This window comes from Taeniopygia guttata, chromosome 4A, assembly GCF_048771995.1.
Source record: "Taeniopygia guttata chromosome 4A, bTaeGut7.mat, whole genome shotgun sequence".
Classification (NCBI taxonomy): Eukaryota; Metazoa; Chordata; class Aves; order Passeriformes; family Estrildidae; genus Taeniopygia; species Taeniopygia guttata.
In genome coordinates this window covers 11,007,785-11,025,240 of record NC_133029.1, presented here as the reverse complement: position 1 = coordinate 11,025,240, position 17,456 = coordinate 11,007,785, and the positions used below count along the sequence as shown (strand labels likewise).

Below are 17,456 nucleotides of genomic sequence, written 5' to 3'. Positions count from 1 at the left end.
AGCACAGCATTATACACATGAATACACATATTGCGACAGTGAATCCTTAGATTCTTGAAAAAAATAATCTGAGGGGAAAGACAGCAAATTGGGAACATAGCTCAGCCTGATACATTTATCAATACCTACCAAGTTTCTGTGGGAGAATGTCTATGCCAAAAGAAATCTCTCATTATTCAGTCAGAAATATTTTCATACATACTGATACTGTACATGACAAAGAATAACAATTTCAGCACAACACATCCATGCTAATTTGGCTGTTCTGAGGAGGGGCTGAAAAACTAATGAGACAGTTAAGATAAATTCAGGTCTAAGAGGTAGGTCATGAATATATAAATAATAACAATTCAGATAAATACCATCCTATCTTGGGTAGGAAGAGTATCAAAACCCAAACACCTTATAAATGTTACAAGTCAAAGGACTTGAAAAAAGCAGAAGCTAAAATGAATAATATACAAGGTCTCAGCTCAGTGGTTTATTACAGCATAATCAGAAGTCTGAGACACAGACATACCTACCTACATTTCAAATGTGGCTAAGCTATCAGACTATTATTCACTAGATGTTTCATTTATATTTCTAGGAAGATACATTCAGAAGTTAATAAAAATCAAGAACAGCACATGACTGAATCTTGAAAACTGTTAGAATGACAATGGCAAATCTTAAGTACGGGCACTGCTGTAATTCGCTGGGTGCTCACCTGCTGGCAGCAGGGACTTCCTTTGTTTTCTTTCCCTCCACAGAAGCCAAATGCTGTTCCAGTGCCTCAAGCAAGCTGCTGGGTGCCTAAATTTAAAAGTATTTATAAAACACTGCTTCTATCAACACATCGTTGTTTAGTACACACATTTGTTTTTTCATCAACTAAAAACAAACAAAATCACACATCAGTAATTGTGCCTTTGGGTTTTGCTGCCATCCTACACACCCAAATTCCATCTACTCAGTGGTGGTTCCTTAAAAGGAGTGTGACCACAGAGGCAGGAAGGAAGGATTCCCCAGAGTGGCTCTGCTTCTATGCATGCAAGTTAGAGTCTTGGTTTTGGCAACAATATTTGCTATGTTAGAATTAACTGAATAACCAAAGCTGATTAAGTACTACACCCTTAAACTCACTAAAGTACCCAGACAAAGACCTGGCTTTTTTTATATACTATCCCCATCACCCAATAACCCAATCACTCTCCATTCAAATATTTACAGTCAAAGGCTTGCAGTAGAAACACCTGACAACAGCAGGATGTTAGGTTTGATAAAATGGAATCAAATCCAATCTGATCCCAAGGACACTACTGCAGACTGAGTAGCTATTCAACATGTAACTGTACAATAAACCAACTCAATTACTCTACCTGAAATAAATCCTACTGCAGATTTAAGATGAAGGGAATGTACCTCTAAAATGTAAATCTATTTGCCAGCTCAGTCTGCCTCACTTGGCAGGTTTTCAGAGGCATTAAGCCTTTCCTACCACTTGCCAACTTTCTGGAGGTAGAACAGATATAACAGGCATTGTTTGGAGGAAAAATAAACTTGCTCTTTCTAGCCCTTCTGTACCAAAAGCTAGAACAAGGCATTTCCTGGAAAGAGGAAAATATTATTCACACAAGGCTCTGGCAGGCAAGCTCCCCTTTGAAATACTGAGCACAATTCTTGTTTCCCACTTTCACTGAAGACAAAGTCAAGCTTGATTAATTAAGAGATAAAAAAAAAAAAAACCAAACAAAAAAACCCAAACAAACAAAAAAAAAAGAGGCAATCAGAATGATCCTATAAAACTGCTTGCCTTAAAATGAAGACCTGAGCTTGTATTTCTTAAGTAGAGCAAGGTAAGGTAAGACAGTGTAGTTACCTCACTACAGGTCATGAATAAATTCAGCATTCGACCCAGACAGCTAAATCCCAAGGGGGACATTTTGAAATAACCTTTTGGAAAGGTATCAGGGACAAAAAACCCAAACCAAACAAAAAAACCAACCAAACAAAAACAAGAAGCAAAAAAACAAAGCAAAAAAAAAAAAAATCCCAATCAAACCAAACCTTCCCATACTTTTACCTTTTAGGAGGCACAATAGCTTGCAGAAGGCATTGCATGGCACAGCTACTTAGATAATCGTAGTAACAGGACACTGTGCCCTAATTGCAGAAAGCTTTTCCTTGTATTTTTTTCTTCCCAAACTTATTTGTATTTTCTTCAAACTTATTTGTATGGGAATGCATATTCCGTACTTACTTTTTTTTTAAACCCACTGAAAAACCCCCTCAACCACAAGAACTAAACCAAACAATCCAGTAACCTCCTCCGAACTTTCTCACTACTGCAGATATCCAACAAAACATCAGACTTGGAGTGAACAGGGTAGTTTTATTTCAGAAATTGTACCTGGGCTAATCAAGCCACTGACTTGAGAAAGGCTGTATTTCATGATTCACCTCCATCCCCCAACCCCAAAACACATGACAGACTAACATCCACAGAGGGAAACAACCCCATTACATTAATGAAATACAGGAACAGCTATTAACAGAAAGCAACATCACTGTGAAGCAGGGCACTTACAAAGGAAAATATTTTCTTCACAGAAACGGGCAAAAGTGGCAGTATTAAGAAATTACAGCAAATCCTTTTGATGTGCCACTAAATGGATGTACAATTATTCAACTCATATTAAATGCCTTGAAATTTTCTAAGTGGAATTGTTTAACAAGTGGCACTGAAATTGCCAAAATGCACAGGATGCTGAGGTGTACCACCAGCTCACAATTGCTTTTCTCATATAAGTGCACTTACAACAAAAGAGCTGAGCTATTAGAAATAAAATGTTGTAGATGTTAAGTACTTTCTCACTGAAAGTTTCAGATAAAAGAACAGCAAAAATTAAGTTAAATACCCCTATTCCCTGTAAATAAAAAAACCCCACTTGCTTTCAAGAGCCTTTTAATGACCCCATTAAATAGACAAGTGCACACTAACCTAGTGAGGTATAAATAACTTCAGACTTCAGTATAATGTGATTAGCATAATACAGCCCAGCTGAATGCTGCAGTACTAATCAAAAGACAAAGTATGATGCTGAGCTCAAACATCAACAGGAAACTTCAAACTACTGTTTTCAATCATTACCTGCTCTTACCCTGGTGGTTTCAGTCATATTTCTTTTATACCACGTAGGCAAGTTCTTAAAATGATTAATATTAAATGCTAGGAGCAAGCATTAGAGATTTGTGCTTTGAAGCATGCATGATTTCAGATGGAAACCATACTGTAGGCAGTAATGAACACCACTGACAATGGAAGTCTGTGGCTTAGGTTTGATTTCCATATTAAAAACACACTGATTAAGGTTAGGCAAATCTTCACACTAGATATATTTTTCATGATTAACCCATGAAATTTAATGTCAAGAAGCTAGTGTAGGATTAGATATGACTGTTCAAACATTACACTTTAGATTTTCAGTTTGTCACTGACTGCACTCCAACAGCTCCAGTACTCGAGCACTGCAGTTTGTGCCCAAGTCTCCTCAGGCTGTTTATTGCACCCTGCAGGTTACTCCATGCTACAGAAATAATGACAAACACTCTGCTCTGTTGGGTTGGCCCTGGGTGAGAAATAAAACATCCCTATAAACTGAAGGGACTTACAAAGAATAACCTTGTTGACCTCTGTGCACCATCAGTGTTTCCTGTTCACCTGGTCAAACCATTTTCTCACCTCCCTTCTGCCCCTCAGTTTATCTTCACTGGAAGGCGTTTCCCTGCATTCCACCTTTCAGACTGAGTTTTCCAGCACACAACCTACATTGCACATGTCCTTCATACTACTGAGTAAAATCAAAGCCAGCATTAAGAGCTGATACAGAAACATCAAATTTATTCTTCAGACTTAAGGAGACAAAAAAATTTCAACTGAAACCAGCTCACTGTCATCTTTAAGTGTGTTGGAAAACATTAGTTTAGAGTGAAATAGAAGGTTTTCCTCTAGGTATGGCAAGATACCTCTGCTTACCTGCCTTCTGTGATAAAAACCAGAAGTTCTTGAAAAACTATTGTTTTCTGTGGGTTTTATTGCTTTAAACAATCAAAAAATCACATTAAGAACTGCAAAGTGTAAGTAGTGAGTACATTTAATCCATTTGAGAAGCTACTACACATATTTCCCACATATAAATACATGAAAGAGAATACAGTCTCGAGAAGAAAGATTACTATGCCACATACCAACCTTTAAAAGCACAAAGAACAAAAGACTGGATTAATCAATATGCAATGTACACTGACCTGAGTAAGGTCTGGAATGTCACCCTGATCAATTCCAACTTGCTAGGTTTACAAAAAAAGAAGGAAAAAAAGTACATTACTACATGCAGTGCCAATGAAAATAAAAACCATCAGTGTCTGAATTTTACATAGAAGCAAGCATATTAAAAAGGGATAGTCATAATTTTCTGAACTGGTACAAGTTTCACTAGGAACAAATCTTAGAAATAAAAAATGCATTAAACTGCATCTCAAGGCAAACTCAGCTTTTCATCCAGCCTAACTTTCATGTAGAAAAGCCTGCTAGAAGCATTAGAAACAGCCCCACTGCTTACTGAAACTAGTTATAAATTTTTAAGTACTTACAGTAAAGGAGAGCCCTATAAATATCTTTAAATAGACTGTAATAATCAGTTTATACATTCTGGAGCACTCATAAAATTTATAATTGCACTTCAGAAAGTTTACTATGTGGTCTGGCTAATAAAAAGGATACCCTAGAATCCCATTCCATGTTAATAACCATATACAATCTTTAAAATATCTAATCTCTAGGAAATGTCTTTGTATATGAAGTTAAGCAAACAATCTGTTTAAATGCGTTCCTATGAATATTGATACTGTACCAATACAGACAGCTAAATTATATTCTTTCCATACACATAGATTTATTTACCTCTGCTACTTTGAGGAATTCTGACAACTTGGTCATTCTGGCTAGAAATTTTTTGTAAATATCCAAGCCTTCTTTGCACTGGTTCTTCTTCATATCAAAATATCTTTCTGAGGACGCAAATAAAACTCTTGTAAGATAATATCCTCCCCAGCAAAAAGCTGACAGTATTACAGAATTTGACAAAAGCCTCAGCAAGAGAACAGACAGAAGTAATTCAAAGCTATTCACATTTTCATGCTTATAAGAATACCTGAAACCTTTTAAAATAAGTCAGTCAATACAAAACCACTGAATTTTCTGTTTCAGTGTATTAGGCTATAATGCAAAAATTTATTAAACATGGGTGGGAATCAGTGCAAATTGTTAAATTAGGTATTATGGTGAATATTTTCAAAAAGTCTTTTTTTTTTTTTTTTTTCAAAAAGCTGGCAGTGAGAAATTATTTTATCATTTGAAAATATTCCTGGTATTTATTTACCTTTTTGGACCCCGTATCAATACATTTTGATACTGAAGTGGCTATGTATACTGAACTGACCTACCAAAAGGAGCATCAACCACATCTTTTACTTTTTATGGTTTTGCCCTATATACTTAAAAATACGGCACTGAGTAAAAATTAATGGACTAACAGAACAAACTGATGGCTTCATTCATAAATTTGCTCAAATAGTAATGAAAAGGCTGTGCTAAGAGCTTATCATCCTTTTAAAAAAACCCTACATTTCATCTCATCAGCTCAGGCAGATTCAGGTACCTGTCAAAGGCGACCAGTCAAGTTTTAAAGAAAGAACAGGAAAACAGAATTCAGCCACACTGTGAGTATATTAAATACTCAAAACACCATATATCTCACCAAACCTTTACAGTCCAATTGCAAAGGCTATCCATTGCACTTTCTTGGTATTTTGGTTTCAGTCTTGCCAATCACCCTCTCATTTCACTTTCTGTTTCAACATGTATTCTTCCAGGTAGAAGTGGATGTGTAAGCCTATGCTCCTGGTCACTAAAACTAAGACAGGCTTCACTTCACAGCAACACAGCAAAGAAAATTTATTAAGAAACTGAAGTCAGACATTGTCTATGTTCTTTAATTTTCTCAGTATCTTTCACAAAATTCAAAAGCTAAAAAAATTCTCACATACCTAAAAGATTAATAATCCCCTCATTGTATGCTGCAAAAAGTCTAATGGAATCTTTAAAGAGGAGCATAAAGGCAGCATTTATAACACCATTTGTTAGTTCATTTGGATTTGCCTGTGTAGAAAGCAATGAGAAAGTAAATTAGTATTTAACAAAATAATGAAACTCTCACTTGAAAGTGAGAGAATGTTACTTAACACTGAGCTCAAAGTACTTACATCAAAATCAAGGAGAGCATCAAGCTGGTTCTGTATGATTGGAAGAGTTTTCAGAAGCTTTTCAGGATTCATAGTTCTCATCACTCCATCTATCCTACAGAGTAAAAGACACAGGTTTACAAGATAGAGATCTCATCACTCGTATCATTTCAACAATGCAATATTGCTTCAAAGGGCCAAAGGAGCACTACTCTATGACAACCTCAGGAACAACTGTATTCCTCCTTGTCCCACCCCCTGCAACAGGAAGGATCAAACAGAAGTAGCAGTAGTAGTCTTACCCTCTTTTCATTTTGGTGAAGTCAACTGCTACAAGTCTATATGAAAGTGCTTTTTCATTCAAGTATCTGCTGTATCGCCTAATGAAGGTAGACATATCATACCCTACAAGTTAAGCATTTGAAAGTTAGACATTTTAAAGGGATACAGTTTTTCAGTTCTTTTCAAGAACTGCTCCATTTTACGTCAGCTTGCATAAGATGTCCTTCCTAGGCATTTTCCAGGATCTTGAGATATGATGTTAGTTTCTTCCCAAGTGGATTAGGAAAGCATTTGTTGCAATTATGAGAATAAACACCTAAACACATTAAAATATTAGACAAGAACTGAGCATAAAAGATTAGGCAAGCACCAAGCAGTTTTTGTTAAGATGTTCTTGAAATCAGAATAAAAATGTATTTCTAGCAAAATGCTGAAGAGTTTGGTAACTTATCTGCCATCCCTCAAAACCCACATAAAACCCTAAAAATGTCTTCTACTACTAGCAAGTAATTAAAGGACTTATCAGAGATTTGAAGAGGTTCTCCCTATTTATACAGCACATCTTAGCTACCATTCCATGCACCTTAACAGTAAATATTTACTCTTGAGGCTTTAAAATACAACAACAAAGATTATTATTGTGCTGAGAATTCATCAGGTTTATTCTAATGAGCATCAAGAGCTCTCTTTGTAAAATTTACAGCTGTGTATGTGCAATGCTACACACATTACAGACAGATTTCTAGTACTCACCTAGGTAACTCAGAATCTCACTTTACCTGTGTCTACATTCTTGGCTGGACATGCTTTGATGTCTCACACAATAAAAATCAAAACATCCTTCCATTTAAATGTCATTTAGCTCCTAGTGTGCACCAATATATGCACCATCACAGAGAAAAAAGGAGTCGAGATATTTCCTTCAGTGAAAGATCCTTACCCTGCATGGCACTTTTGTCCAGGTAGTTATTTAAGTTGAACAAAGTGTTCCGGGATGCAAGATACTGGATAAAGCGCTGTTGGTGAAGAAAAAATTGTGAATGTAATTGTTGTGAGAGTCAACATAGAAGCATTTTACAAGCAAACTACATTTACCTTGTCACTGTTTCTAATAACCTCTATCTACAATAGAAATTAGTTAAAAGGGAAAAAAATTAGAGGAAAAGCTGAAAATACGCCTTGGCAAAGCCTCTGACATCCGAAACTCAATTTGGCAAAAATATAAATTTAAACTAAACAAAGAGACATCACTGCTCATGAATAAAATGTAAATAATCATAGAGGAAGCTGCCTAGTTAACTTTGTACTTTAGAACAGACAAGCTAGAAAACACAAAACAAAAATACTACTTGCATAATCCAGGCTGCTGAAGTTTGATGCAGCTCAGCTGCTGTAGTGTGAAGAGCACATTATATTTTACAGGTCATTTCAATCAAGTTCACAGAGCTTTGCAGAGAGGAGGAACACCAATCTTTCACAGCAGTTTAATGGCTGGAAAGCACTTTGAAGAATCGTCACCTCAGTGTTACCAGTGGTGAACCATCATTTCTTAGGTCAGTGACCACACACAGGTTCAGGACTGTCACCTGAGCAAAGTTGAGCTTTTAACATAAGGCTTGTGCAAGAGAGGCTACATTTCTAACTCCATGTTATTGACTAGGAAGCTTTTAATAAATTGTGATGAAAAAATTTAAGTGAATTTAAATGCAGTACAATGGTGTTTCACAGGAATGTTAACAGCAACAACATACGAAGACTTCAGCCCATTAGATGATGTCTTGCAAGATCAAATATTCTAGTCACCATATTCCTCTCCACTTTACCAAGTATTCTTTCTTATCTGATATTAGGTTGGCTGCACATTTATGGAGTGCTAACAAGACTCTTCTGCTGTGCTGTTACTGATAAGCCCTACCCCAATGAAGTAAAGCTCATCAGAAGTCTTTCAAGCCTTTATTCTAGAATGGTCACTCATTATTCCCTCACAGACAACCCAGATAACTGCAGGTAAATTGCAAACACTGATATACTTTGGCATTGAAATAATGAATGAATATTTTTTTCCCTCTGGAAAAATACTTTAGAGCTATCAGCAAAGGAAAAACAAAATCTTTGAAAAACTGAAGTACCTATCTAACACTTTACAGATTGAGACAATTTTTAAAGAGCTGTCTAGTAGGCTTTAAGAGAATGAATCATGTCTTACCTCATTTCCATACATCATGAGGTGGTGTGTTGTAATTAGAGCTTTGAACACTACAACCCAGCTACTGTTTGCAGTTCTCTCAAAGAGTGTATCTGCCAACTGTGGAATATTCACATTCATTTCATTTGTGCACTGTATTAGATCTAAATTTAAGAAAAAAAATTAAAGCATTACAATGAATTACATGCTCAGTGGATCAAAATGTTATTTTGTGGTTTTTACATTGAGAATTCATACTGGAAGCATTAACTTCAGTTCTTTGTTTAAGAAATAATTGAGTTTCTTTACTCTCCTTGCTCAGATTCACTACATTTTACTGAAACACTCCACATATGAACTTCAAAGGCATTTCAGTAATTTTATGGAGTCCCAATATCTCATCAATAAATAACCCGTTCCATTAAAATGGAGCCCAAATTAGTTTCTGAAAGCCAGTGTGAGCTTGCTGGATGTGTGACCTTCTAGGTGCTCAATGCCCAAGGCCACTCCATCTAACCAAAAAAATCAAAATCTGAGAAGCAAGGAAAGCTGAAACATCCCAACCTCATGAGATCAACAGGCAGCACAACCCTGCCACTTTCAGCTAGGCCTGAGTACTCACACATGATGGCAAATGAGATGGTACAAATCTGTAAAATACACCTCTTTTCTGTAAGAATTAAGAACAAGAATTCGCATCTCTCCACCCTTCCACTTAACTCAAAAACACCTGATCAGAAGCCTACTATTTCATGATGGATCATGGTAGGTCTCAGGCTTTCACCTAAAAAAAGCTCTTTGTGCCTAGACTAACAATAAACTCAGTAAGTAGAACATTAACTTGGGAGGTCAGAGACAGAGAGGTTCAAGACTTTGCCTGAGATTTAGTACAAAATCAGGACAGGCTGCAGCAGACACACAGGAAGAGCACTTGCCTGAGAAGGCTAAGGCAGGTACTTGCTGAGAAAAGAGCAGAGAACTGAACCCAGGACTACTCTAAATCCCTCAAGACATGCACATCAGACATTTATTCTCTCTCTGTGCTAAATTTGGCTCAGGTGTGATCAAAGTACACCCTAAGGACTGGGCAAGGCCAGTAAAACAAACATTTGGTTTGAAAAGCTTCCTTTGTGGCCTCTCATTTCAGCTGAGCCTGTGAGCAGCCCGTTGGTAGCAGGGCCCACTGCTGTTTGTGCAGCTTGTCTGGATGAGGAGCTGGGCAGGCAGGCAGCAGCTGAGTTCCAAGCTGCTGGCACCACCCAAACAGCCAACTGCTCTGCCTCAGCAGCAGCACGGACAGCACAGTCGGTGTCATCATAAGCACTTCAAATGTCAGCTCAGAGCTCACGCACTGACAATTTAGGACAAAATATTTCACAGAAATACTGCACTTAAAATGTGTATCTTTCTAGTGCAGAGAGTATATTGCAGATGGACTTTAACTAAAGATTGGTTTATTAAGAAAGAATCTTTTATTGCTGTTTAAAATAGTTTAATAACCAGAGCAATTTTAACAGAGTAAAGAATTTTAGTATCTCATTAAGGTAAAAAGCTATAAAATGCAAGTTCTAAGTTAGTAATTTCATTCACATAAGAGAGATTTCCAAGTACATACAAAATATGGACGCTGAGGTGAAAATTTTCACTCTTATTAGCAATACACAAAAATGCTGAAATGACTGCACAAAAAGAAGTGCACCAGAAAGTTTTAAGCAAGCTATACACCAAAATCTTATTGCTGAGTCTCAAATGGTTCAATATTTACAAATGTGAACTTCCTCAAAACCCAAATAATTTGTTAGCTACAGCTCCCTACTCATGGCTGTATCATCAGATGCTCTGACAAATTAAGAGTACTTTAACCTAGAAGTCCAAACAGTCTATAGGCAATTATCGCCCCATATAATGAAGCATTTCCAAATCCCAGAATTACAAAAATAGAAAAATATTAAATTATAATTCAACAGCCTCATCAATTGAATGAGGATTTTGTTGTGACATTTCTAAGTAGTTCTCTCAACATACACTAAGGCAACTAAGTCTTCCTAAATCAAATCAGTTTATAATCAAGTATTATAAAAATACATGGAAAATACTGAGCAGTATCTAAGAGCAGCAGCTGTTGTATCAGTACCCTGCACAGAAATGTTACAGGACTATTACAAGTCCTAGTCTCAGTTTATAAAAACCAACCAACCCCAAGGAACAAAAATCCCAAACTTTTTCAAGAGTAATACCTATAAAACTAGGTAACAGTTAAAGAAATCCCATTGATCTGCTGAGGGCAAAGACCGCACAGCTTATCGAAAATATTAATTCAGCACAAAGTCCTTTTGCTTCATATAACCAGTAAGTCAAAATTTTCACGGAAGATTTTTCAGTATTAAATGTGCTTACTAAATAACAGATGAAACTAGGAAGGAATATCCAGGTTAAAAACCAAAATCTTGCTGCTCTCCAGTCAAGCTAGCCAAGGTATTTTCATTTGTATTTTGCCAGCACTCTCCAGAGAGATTCCTGTCCTGTCACCTTCCCTCAAGGTAAGGTCTCCCAGCAGATGTTCCAGCAGACCCCAAAATGGTGCTAACACTGGGAGATCCTTTGCACATTCTAATGTCTGTGACTGCTATTGAGAGTTCTTACAGTGCTGCTCGAGCACAATGTGACAGGAATCCTACTGTCAGCACCTGCGTGAAGTGCTCGAACTGGTGAGCTCTCCATAGCCATGAAACAAGTTTTACCTAATGCCAGAATAAAAGTTTACTTCCACAAGAAGCCATGCAGATCTCTTCTGTCACGTGGCAGCAACAGAGCGGAGCTGACAGAGCTCTGCTGTATTTGAGAAGCTCTTTTGGTATTGTTTCATTCTCAAGTGTGGGCACTTCTGTGTAAGATATGTGTCTGTCCATTTCAAAAGGCAACCAAAATGAAATACCTCACATAGGCAGGGCCACGAGGAGTCTAATTCAAGCTGTGGCTGAGTGAGCTGCCACCCCCTGCACTTGAGACATGCTGAGGACAACACTCACTGGCTGGCCTGAAGACCATTTTTACAGGGGGTGCTCAGCACAGCGTGGTCTGATTCCAAAACCTCCTTCAACATCCAAGCATGCAGAACATGTGCTTAGACAAACAAAATGTCTCTGAAATACTAAACTAAGCAAAAAATGTCAGTGCATGTTATAGGCCAAGACTGGACTTTCTTAAGAGCATGTTGCAAAAGACCAAGTTTAAAAATAAAGCTACTTCAAGGCATAGATAAGGCCACTTGGGGTCATTAAAAAAAATTATTTTACAACCAGCAATAAAAATAAAGCTGGCCTTACATTTTAATACTACAATTGAGATACATAAAAAGAAATGCAAGAGCCATTTCTCTAAAATTATTCTTCTAAGACTACAACAGGAGTATCTATATAGAGACAACTGTAGGGATCTATTACAGCTGGTGGCACAGAAGGAAAAGGCTATAATCCCCATACAGCTGGAAGTATAAAGGAGCACATGCACCTGAGAGACTGACAGCTGGGCAACAGTAACATGGATGTTGGCAGCAAAAACTGGAATGAAATGCACAGGGTGAGTGATGCTCATTTTCTTATCGCAGTACTTATATAAATACTTCACAACTCAAAGCATTTTGCCAATTACCCAGAGGAATCATTTCAACTGCAAGTGAAACTGCACTGCTATTTCTAGAATGGAATTTAGAAACATGTTAACATCACACAGAAAAAAAAAAAAAAAGAAAAATGAAAATAAAATTAAAAAATAAATCTAGCAGCTTTAAACCAGAAGAGTACCATAGAGGTTTTCAAGCAGCCAGTGGAAATCTTACTGCCTAGAAGAGTACTGAGTATTTCTTTTCTACAACTCATCTGAAATACTGGCATATTATCTATGAAGCTGTACAGCTCTTCAGAGAACAGCATGCATAAATCCAGATATGAAATACAAAATAAAATATACATATATCAGGTTTTTGGAAAATTCTCAGCCAGGCACTGACAAAAACTGACATACTTTTCAACTTTTAAGTACTATGAATGGTCATAATTTTCTTGAGTCGGGAATCTCTCTCAAGAGAGCTGTAAATACATAAGATAAAGGCAACCATAATAGTTTAATATTCCTGTATTTCTTCCATTTTGTCACAGGACTGAAATTGCTCTAAGACAGACATAAGCTTTAAGACCATTTTTCTCAGTCCCAGCAGTCTTAAAAAATACATTTTCTTCTGGAAAGTTGCATCATATATGGTACATTACAAAAATATAAAACATCAGAGCCACTTCAGCCAACTTTCTCAACGTAGCCAAGGAATGCAACGATTTTTGCTGGAAGACTTAAAAGATAGCACTCAACTGTTACAAACATTGTTACGCCCATGCTTGCTCATCGTGCATGTTTGAGAGCAATCTTTAAATTTCAGTTGTATAATAACAGCTACATCTGAATTTTGAGTTACTTGACCACAAACAAAGCAATTCAGCTATTCTGTCCCACTCCCCCACTAAACAAGGATACAGGACAGACAGCCCATAAAGTTTTTAAGAAAAGCTATATACAACCCCCATTTATAGATCCCAATAATATTAACTATTTTTTTTGTTCAAGTTAAATTTCTTCAATTATTGTACTGACAAACTTCACAAATGGCTAAAGAACTTCAAATGAATGACAGCCCCTGGTCTGCGTAAAGGGTTCAAGAAAATGCCTTTGTCCTGTATCACAACTTGCACATCTCTGCAAGAGCCACACTCCATCAGCATTCACTTGACAGTCAAAAACTCTTGTTGCCAAAATAAAGAATGGGCAGTACTAGAATTACCACCTTAGAAGGCTTCCAAAGCTTGTATACATTATGGGAGTTTTAAGTTTTGATTAGCAGCATTAACTACTGTTCCCTCCCCTGTGCTTCTTTAGTGGGCTCTATACAAGTTAAACAGTTTTTTTTTATACAAGTTAAGCTGTTTTTTCATTACTGTCTTAATTTAAAAGTTTAAGCTGCCATTAATTTAGGGGTTTGTTTTTTCCAAGTTTCAGTCTACACACAAATCTACTCAGCCAATTACTAGCTTGGCTATAGCTTTAATTTATTCTTTTTTCTTGTGACTCTTCAGTGGTTAGACAAGAGGTTTGCCTCCAGAAGCATAACAGCCCCACTCTGCTGTAACCCAGACTCTGAAGGCTGAGAAGTGACAGAACTCTCACTAGGAAAGAAGAGACAAGACCTTCAGGTCTTATCAGCCTCTATAGAACATTTTATATTATCCAGAAATATTACAAAATACTACAGAAATAGATCTGTTTACTTATTTAGGACACCATGACCTACTTTGAAAGGTAAATCCCCAAGTATGTCCATTGACATTGCTTACGTTTTTGGGGTAGGCTTTTTGTGGGTGTTTTTTCACTCTTAAGGTAAAATATGACTATACTGCTCAGCAGTTAGTAGTCAGACAAACCACAAGACTCAAATACTCACAGACACTGCATATGTAAGACCTTTCTGTAAAAATGTATATTGTAATGCCACAGATTTTCTTGCTGAGGAAACTTGGCAATAAGGGGATTTTAAGAATTAATCTGAACAGAGGGCACAAACTGATACTCCTCCACAAGCCCTGATACAGCTACAGCAACTTTCAAAAAACTGTTCCTGGTAAAGCTTTTTCCTGAGCAGCAATTACAAATAATACCAGATGGTGTAGCATTTTGAATGACACACACACACACATAGTGACCAGAGTACAACTATCAGAGCTTTACATTAAACCAAGCTATGTTTTCCTTCATAATGTACTTAAATTGGGAAGTCCTTGCATTGTATCTTGGAAAAATACACTGTATGATTTTTTTTCTAGAGATTATAGTATTTCGTATCTACCTGCTCACATTTAATACGAGTAAGTCCTGTGTACAAGTGAAAAAATAAGAAGTGTACTCAAAGGGTTGCAGATATTTGAAAAGCAGTGCCTGGGTATGCTCAATGAAGACAGGATCACATTAATTGGGATTTTTTAACCCCTTACAAGCATATTTAAGGTACCGTATTTCATATAGTTTTTTCCCTTACCGCCCCAAAGCATTCCTCTATTTCAGATACCAAGTGACAATAAGATTTTTGTCTGTCTTAGGCCAAAGTCTGAGCAAATTAATTACACCAGAATACAGAACTCATCTGGCACAGAAGGAGACTGCCAGGAGACTGACTGACAGCTCTAAACAGCTGGGATCAAAAGGAACTTTTTAGTCAAAAAGCAATCTCAAGTTTATGGTACTCTCAAGTTAAGAATTATTCCATGCTTCCATTTTCTTATTTTGTAAGGGTGACTTATAGCAGATTATATTATTTCAATAATATTTTAAATCAACACACTACCTCTTTTAGGATTCAGAAGCTTTCAAACTATTGAGCAAACTGTCACCACTTTCTGGCTTCCTGTTATGTTGCCATTTCTGGACTCAAAGGTTACCTCACTGAACTTGTACCACAGGCAGAACACGAGACCAGAAGAAATAAGGTAACTTTAAAAAGGTATCTTTAGGAAACAAATTGTCAGTTACCCAGTTTTAAAGCTATTCATTTCAACACAATGGCTGCAATGATCACTACTGTAGCTGGATGCCACCCATTCAGATCAGTAACAAATGAAATACATATTTGGCTGGTTTTAACTGTTTGATCCACACCTAAAGCTCTCACACAAGACAGTATGAGCAGACCAGTGTCATAGGGTCACACATCCCAACTATCCTCAAACAATATAACCCAGAACGCTTCTGCCGAGAGCCTGAACCAGCAGCACCTTCAGTACCATCAACTTGTATGAATTCTGCAAAGCTACCATCTAGTCTTTGAAGAAACCAGCAAAAGGCTTCAAGCCTTTTTTCCTCTCTTTAATGGAAACACACACACTTATTTCGCTTCTACAAGCTGGAGAGCGGGTGTGCTACAGCACGTACAAGGTTTGTGCACTTTTGAGCAGTCAGACAGGAACTCCAATCACTACTCTGTTACTAAAGTCAAAAGCGAAGCAACACCAGTAATACTTCTGTAGATTTCAGGGGTAACTCTCTGCATCTCTTGGTATAAAGACGTTTTAATATACTGAGTTTAAACGTATTAAAGACAACACACTGTCATCCAGAAGAAACGCACCGATCAACCTACGCCCTTCCCTTTACCTCGTTTTTAATCTTTTACCTCGTTTCGCCAGCCGTAAACAGAAAACTATGATATTTCGGGAAATGTTCGAAATGTTTAAACGGCCGTAGTCCACGGGATGCACGGAAGGACTAAACAGTGCTTAAAAAAAAATACATTCTGCCTTGCAACAGCAAACACACCTTTTCCCCAGGTGCCGGATTAATAAGCACCACTGTAACCAGAGCACAAGGGCTAAGCAGCTCTCAACGGGAACAGCTCGTGAGGTTGGGATATTTTTGCTCCCCGGGCGCGACCAGGTGTTACAAACCCCGCTCCCTCCACGTGGAAAATAAGTTCTGGAGATCACACTGGCCAGGTCCACCCAGATTGACACGGCATTCCCCTCCAGGTGCAAGCGGCCGGCTGCCCCCTCTCCCCGCCCGCGGCCGGAGGGCCCGGCTGCCCCAGCTCGGAGCTCCAGCCCCGGGCCCCGCCGCCAGCTCCTACTCACAGTCCAGGTGCTTCTTCTTGGGGCCCATCACCTCGTGGGTCGTTGCCTTGCACACAGCCTTGGCGACGGCCGAGCCGGTCACGCTGTGCTGCGCCGCCGTGATGCGGTCGGTGATCGACTGCCCCGACATCATCGCCGCGGCCCTGGCGGCGGCTCCGCCGCGGTCTCCCCGCAAGGCCGGGACGGCGGCTCCCCCGCGGCCGGGGGCGAGCGCAGCCTCCCGGAGGAAGGGCGCCGGCGGCTCCCTCCGGCGGGAGCGCTCGCCGGGCTCCGCCTCAGCGGCTCCTCTTGGCCGCCGCCGCGGGGGCTCTTGCCGCTGCTCCGCGGAGCGGCGGCGGGGATCGCTCGGCTCCCAGCACCGCTCGGCGCTGCCGCCTCCGCCCGCGGGTGCGCCCCGGCTTTCCCTTTCACATTACGCTCACAGACAAAATGGCGGCGGCCGCGGCGTCAGGTGACCGCGCGCCCGCCCCGCGCCCGCCCCGCCGCTGCCGAGCGGGGTCGGGGCCCGGCCGGGCCGGGCCGGGAGCGGAGCGGGGCTGGCAGCGGAACGGGAGCGGAACGGGAGCGGAACGGGAGCAGGGCAGGAGCCGAGCAGGAGCCGAGGCCGCCCCCCACGCCGGGCCTCAGGTGTCCGCGGGCGGCGGGACCCACCCCCGCAGCGCCGGGGCGCTCCGTGACTCGCCGCCCCCAGCACCGCAGAATCACAGAATCAAGTTGGATGGAAAAGATCTCTGCGATCATTGATTCCAGGCTGTGACTGAGCACCACCATGTCAACCACACCACGGCACTGAGTCTTTTCTTAAACACATCAGGGTCGGTGACTCCACCAGCTCCGTGGGCAGCCCATTCCAATGTCTAATCGTCTTTTCTGTGAAGAAATTCCTCCTAACGTCCAACCTAAACCTCCCCTGGTCCAACCTAAGTCTCCCTGGAGACTACGATCTCCCGTTCTGTCGCTACCTTCCTGGGAGACGAGGCCACTCCCGGCTGGCTGCGGGCTCCTTTCAGGGAATTGCCGCCGGCTCTTTGTTCCGCGGG

At 39.6% G+C, this 17,456-nt stretch overlaps 1 protein-coding gene across 5 annotated transcripts in view; it reads right to left on the bottom strand.

Annotated features, from left to right (window-relative positions):
- The window catches only part of LOC100230284 (phosphatidylinositol-binding clathrin assembly protein), a 29,177-nt gene extending 12,275 nt beyond the window's left edge, over positions 1 to 16,902 (bottom strand). The window contains exons 1-9 of one of the 5 annotated variants that reach the window (XM_030272295.4): positions 16,417 to 16,902; positions 8,774 to 8,916; positions 7,508 to 7,583; positions 6,588 to 6,690; positions 6,307 to 6,400; positions 6,091 to 6,202; positions 4,946 to 5,052; positions 4,291 to 4,332; positions 710 to 795 (exon numbers count right to left, since the gene is read on the bottom strand). In XM_030272295.4, coding sequence (XP_030128155.1) covers positions 710 to 795; positions 4,291 to 4,332; positions 4,946 to 5,052; positions 6,091 to 6,202; positions 6,307 to 6,400; positions 6,588 to 6,690; positions 7,508 to 7,583; positions 8,774 to 8,916; positions 16,417 to 16,549 — 896 coding nt within the window. In that variant the 5' untranslated portion in view covers positions 16,550 to 16,902. The remainder of the gene's footprint in view (positions 1 to 709; positions 796 to 4,290; positions 4,333 to 4,945; positions 5,053 to 6,090; positions 6,203 to 6,306; positions 6,401 to 6,587; positions 6,691 to 7,507; positions 7,584 to 8,773; positions 8,917 to 16,416) is intronic. The other 4 variants (XM_012573126.5, XM_002192462.7, XM_012573127.5 and 1 more) reach the window with 4 other exon arrangements.
- Positions 16,903 to 17,456: the final 554 nt, after the last annotated feature.